The sequence below is a fragment of the Oratosquilla oratoria genome, chromosome 12, assembly GCF_046742065.1.
Source record: "Oratosquilla oratoria isolate Oo_2021 chromosome 12, ASM4674206v1, whole genome shotgun sequence".
Taxonomy (NCBI): domain Eukaryota; kingdom Metazoa; phylum Arthropoda; class Malacostraca; order Stomatopoda; family Squillidae; genus Oratosquilla; species Oratosquilla oratoria.
The window spans coordinates 33,798,183-33,804,145 of record NC_134788.1 but is presented as its reverse complement, the minus strand read 5'-3'; the positions used below and the strand labels follow the sequence as shown (position 1 = coordinate 33,804,145).

Here is a 5,963-nt window from a genome sequence, read left to right as displayed (position 1 = left end):
CCTGGATGAAGAAATGGTGAAGAAAATTCTAACCACCCTGATAAGACCAAGATTGGAATATGCAGCAACGATATGGTCACCAAGTACAAAAAAATGTATAAAAAAAATTGAAAGAATACAAAGAGCAATTACAAAATTGGCACCAACACTCTCAAAACTATCATATGAAGAGAGACTTGCAAAACTTGAACTACAGACACTAGAGCAAAGAAGAGAGAGAGGAGATTTGATAGCTATTTACAGAATCATGAAAGGCATAGAAATTACTGATAAAGAGAATCTGATAAAATGGGATGATAGAAATACAAGAGGACACGGAAAGAAAATAAAAAAAAAACACAGCTGTAGAAGAGACCTGAAAAAGAACAGCTTACCTCACAGAGTAATAGACAGTTGGAACAAGTTAGATGAGAAGGTGGTGTGTGCAAAAACAATACATGAATTTAAAAATAGTTTAAATAAAATGAGATATGAAGACGGGACCCACGAGCATAGCTCCCCTTCCCGTAAAATACAACTAGGTAAATACACAGAGGCACGTCTTCAATTCAGCTACAAACCATTCAAACCGTCCACTGCTTTCTCAGAGCCCGAACAGAACCAAAAATGGCGGCCATTTATAGCTCTCATCAATAGAAGCAATCATATCAGCCAATATATAAGGCCTTTATATAAGGAAAACTAGTGATATTAATAAATAAATAATTAGCAATGATAATAATAACAAAAGAGCTGACCATCGAGGAAGTTTCAATGTACATTGCCCTATCGGAAAGTTAGAATGCAGTTTTGTCAAAACCCTTACATTCATTGTTTACATTCTCGTACACTATGCATGAACGTCCTATGATACAAAACCAGAAATTGGGGTTCTTGGCAAGCTGAGTTTATTGCGAACGATGCGGGTTACAGGAGTATCCTACATTATTTGGGAATAGTATACTTCAGACATATGCAGTGATACGTCTCACAAGAGGAACAATTGCTTTAAAAAATGGTAAGTAATTTACTTTATATCAGAATGTTCCAAAAATAGCACAATTTTCCATAACCTAACTCAAAAGTAGTCTTATGTTGTCTTCATGATATACGAAGCTTGCGTCGGGCACATACAATTACCAAAAAAATAATTGCAATTCATTTTAAGTGCTTTGACTGAATAACCGCAACTGAACTACCTAGTCCCACCGGGCACCTTATCTTTAGTAGGGGTGGGGGTGAGCTTAACCTAACCTAGCTATAGGTAGTAAGTTAAGTTCAGTTGACTATATATATTTTTCTCTCTCTGAGAGGATATACAAAAATGATATAGTGTGATTTATGGGCTCCTGGTGTTATTTCTGCCAAAATTAATTCACTCGCCAACCCTGTGTGTAGGAGGGGGGGGGGCAGAGGTGTTCCCTGACAAATGGAAACAAAGTGATTTGCTTAAAGAATCAATAAAAGATTCTCAAAAATCACATTGATTTCTGACATCCTTGATTATTTGGTGGGTGACCTATGCTAAAGTGTTACCAGTATCTGTGCTATTGTGTCCCTCACATCTAATTTTTTCTTGTGTTGTTTATAATGTTTATTCACCCACTCTTGTGGGTAGTTAGTTATCTATTACTTTTCACTTGACCAGTTTTTTTTCTCAGATTCTGCACTCCATTATTTTTATATTTGTTCAATCATCCATTTTCTTCATCTTCCTTTTAGCTTAGTTTGCATGAGTTGATTGTTCTCTTACCTTGCTGCACTTTGATACTCCTAATATGTTAACATGTAATATAATTTTATCAGAATGTTGTAAAAATAGTTCATTCACCACAACTTAGAACAAAGTAAATTTTATATTGATTTACGAATAAGATTGCTACAGGGCACAAGTATTCATGCAGATTACTTATAACTCTTTTGAGGTGGCTGTCTTCACTGAATAACTAACTCAACAAGCTACTCTAACTCTGTACCTTGTTTTAGTATTTGATGGAAGGGAGTGGTAAATCCAACCTAACCTACGGGTAGCTAGGGACAGGTTAGGATAGATTGACTAGAGGTAATTTACTTCTCACACAAGGACGTCAAAAATTAACATTTTAAAGTTTTATTTATATGTTTCTAGTGGTATCTGTGTAGAATGTTACTTGTTTTCCCACCAATCATGAGATGGGAGGGGGTAGGTGTCCCCAGAGATGGAAATATGATTTGCTATAGAAGTAGATATCAGATTCTCATTAATCTCTCAAACATTAATTTAGGACATCCTTGTTTGATGTATGTGTGTCTGTAGAGGTCCTCTGCAAAAAGAAAGAAAAAAATCCAATTATGTTATTCTATATTACATTATACACTGGTCTCTCTCTCATGCCCTCTGTATCTTTGCGATATTTATTTAGCCACCCTTTTGCCTTACTATTTCCTGATAAATTTGTAATATCCCAGTCTAAGTTTTTTATTTTTTTTATTCACAACTCCACCATTTTTAGTATTTGCTCAATCATCCATTTCTTTCCTCTTCCTTTAAACTTCTTTGATATGAGTTGTTTGTTCCCTTCCCCTACTGCATTTTGGTTGATGCCCCACCATAATTGTAGATGCACATATTACTCCTATTACATGCTATCAACAAATTAGATGTTAAATCTGTTATATATCTTGTTTCAGGTTGAGGGTAAATATAAAATTTAAATTGGAAAATGTATACAGAAATTCCGTACGTTCGTCGTATATGAAAGATAACCTAGCGTGGTTACTGTGGCACACCGATCACCTCACAAGTTATCTTAAATATCACGTGATAACCTACACTGGAGAGAAACCCTTCAAGTGTGACCTGTGTGAAGCAGCTTTCTCGCGAAAGAATAGACTCAAACACCACATTATGACCCAAACTGGAGAGAAGCCTTTCAAGTGTGACCTGTGTGATGCAGCTCTCTCAGGAAAGCGTGCTCTCAAATATCACGTGATGACACACACTGGAGAGAAACCTTTCCAATGTGACCTGTGTGATGCAACTTTCTCACGAAAGGGTCATCTCAAATATCACTTAATGACCCACACTGGAAAGAAGCCTTTCAAGTGTGACATTTGTGGTGCATCTTTCTCACAAAAGAGTAATCTCAAACGACACGTGGTCACCCACACTGGAGAGAAGCCTTTCTTATGTGACCTTTGTGATGCGACTTTCTCAAGAAAGGGTGCTCTCAAATATCACATGGTAGCCCACAGTGGAAAGAAGCCTTTCCAGTGTGACCTGTGTGATGCCGTTTTCTCAGGAAAGAGTCATCTCAAATACCACATGATGACCCACACTGGAGAGAAGCCTTTCAATTGTGACCTGTGCAATGCAGCTTTCATATCAAAGGGTAATCTCAAACGACACATGATAACCCACATTGGGGAGAATCCTGAATGTGACCTATGTGATCCAGCTTTCTCAGGAAAGAGTTCCCTCAAATATCACATGATGATCCACTATGGAGAGAAACCTTTCAAGTGTGACCTGTGTGATAGGTCTTTTTCACAAAAAGGTAATTTCAAACGACACGTTATGACCCACACTGGAGAAAAGCCCTTCAAGTGTGACCTGTGCGATGCGGCTTTCTCACAAAAGAATGATCTCAAACGACACATGATGACCCACACTGGAGAGAAGCCTTTCAAGTGTGACCTGTGTGATGCAGCTTTCTTAGCAAAAGGTGATATCAAACGACACATGGTGACCCACACTGGAGAGAAGCCTTTTAACTGTGACCTGTGTGATGCGGCTTTCTCGCGAAATAACAATCTCAAACGACATAGGATGACCCATACTGGAGAGAGGCCCTACAAGTGTGGCCTGTGCGATGCAGCTTTTTCAGATAAAAGTAATCTTACACGTCACGTCGTGACCCACAGAGGAAAGGAGCCTTTTCAGCTTTCTCACGAAGGATTTACTTCGAATGTCACGCAGTGACTCACATTTCCTCACGAATGGCTAATGCGTGATAACCCACGCTGGTAAGAAGCCTCTCCAGTGTGACCTGAGTGATTTAACTTTTCTCTGTGATGGTACTTTCAACTATTAAGTATTGACCCACTGTTATAGACCTGTTTGGTGGATGAGTCGCCATACACTCATACTATTATTTGTAAATGTTAGTTGGTTTACTCTCAGTTGTGCAGTTATTTGAGTGACCTTTGATTGGCCCATTGCGCAATTGCATTTTTGCTTGTTCGTAATGAAAGATTCTTGAGTGTTCCATTTAAGTGCACAGCTGTTTTGTCATTACGAAAAAAAGACTACTGTATTAGAGAATGGTGCAATTGGTGGATATAGAGTTGTACTGTACATCATGACGAATACAGTTCAGTTTACATGAGCGTTGTGTAAAGTTGTTTGGAGTATACCCCATCGTTACTTGTAATTTGTGTTACTGTAAATGTATACATACATACATATACCAAGGCTTTTTCCCCCTTCCAAGGGAGGTAGCCAAAAAGGGAAAGGCATAAAAACACTCACACCCATTTCATCCCTAAATACACTCCACACCCCTCCCACCCTTCCTCTCATCTGAGCACCTCCTGGATGACGGGTCATCCCTGCACCCTGCCCACCGCCCTGGGTCAGAAGCAGTGTCGCAAGACACAGTACATCCACAGCAAGGCCGCTTCATTTAATCGGCGACCCCCCCTCTCCGTCCCCCTTTGCATATAAGGCGAGGACGGGGAGAAATCCCTTCGGGCTGCGTCAAAATTTACTCACACATACTACCCCACCCCCCCGCCCATTCCTCCTCATGCAGTCACAACATCATCCATATACAACCATTCTCCACTCACCTCTGTCTACCGTCCTCTCCCTTCCTTCCTCAACAGACATTCCCCTCTTCCCCAAAGCCCCCTTCACCCCATCCATCCACCTCATCCTAGGACGTCCCCTCATGTTCACTCCCTCCACATCTGCCTTCCATACCTCTTTTACTAGTCTTTCTTCACTCATTCTTTCCATGTGTCCAAACCATCCTAATATTCTTTCATCAACCCTATCTTCCAAATCCTTTTTCACCCCTGTTCTCCTCCTCACCTCCTCATTTCTCACCCTATCTAGCCTAGTAACCCCCACCATACTTCTCAGACACCTCATATCAAACACATTCAAACTCCTTCTCTCTTCTTCTCTTATGTTACTGTAAATGTATTTATGGTAATATATTCAGCAGTGTTTATTTCATCTCTTTGTAGTGCCGGAATGATGACTACGATATATTATTAAGAAGTGGGCGTTAAAACCGCCACTGATGTACCAAATATGTAGTGTCACATTCGGTAACGACGATAGATTTATCAATTAATGGATGGGCGATATGTATAGTACGCCATCATAAAATCGTGTTCAATCCCAAACACCACGTATGAGGGTGACAATTAGTCAAATATATACAATGTTGATAGGGGAAATCCTACGCCACTTCCATACGGAGGCGTCACGAGGAGCAAGTGGGTACGCAATGATGCCGACATCGGCGTCTTGATTATATTTATTATAGTCATACCTACGTGACCCTCATTCTCTCTAAACTGGCTTCGTCATATTTTCTATGGTTATCAAAATTCACGGGTGAAAGAGAAGGAGCGATTAAGCAGTGACTTTATTTTTTATAATGCGATTATTATGACGCAACATCGTACGTCTGGCAGCTAATGCTGCCAGACATGCGATGTGCCCCGGAGTGAAGGGGTTAAGTTGGATCATTTTAATTAGTAATCACGACATGGTTATCGTGCTGCGCTGCCACCATCCCAATCACAAAGCTAAATATATACATATATATATATATATATATGTATGCATTTACCTATTTGTATTTTACAGGAGGGGGAGCTATGCTCGTGGTGTCCCGTCTTCATATTTCATTTTATCTCAACTATTTTTAAATTCATGTATTGTTTTTGCACACGCCACTTTCTCATCTAACTTGTTCCAACTGTCTATT

The 5,963-nt window shown here is 39.7% G+C and overlaps 1 protein-coding gene across 1 annotated transcript; it reads left to right on the top strand.

Moving 5' to 3' along the window:
• The first annotated feature begins 493 nt into the window (after positions 1-493).
• On the top strand, positions 494-4,734 carry LOC143031314 (uncharacterized). Its single transcript, XM_076194991.1, has 2 exons — positions 494-997; positions 2,650-4,734. Exon 2 carries the CDS (start codon positions 2,714-2,716, stop codon positions 3,938-3,940), a length of 1,227 nt encoding a protein of 408 aa, XP_076051106.1. The 5' UTR covers positions 494-997; positions 2,650-2,713; the 3' UTR covers positions 3,941-4,734.
• The last annotated feature ends 1,229 nt before the right edge of the window (positions 4,735-5,963 follow it).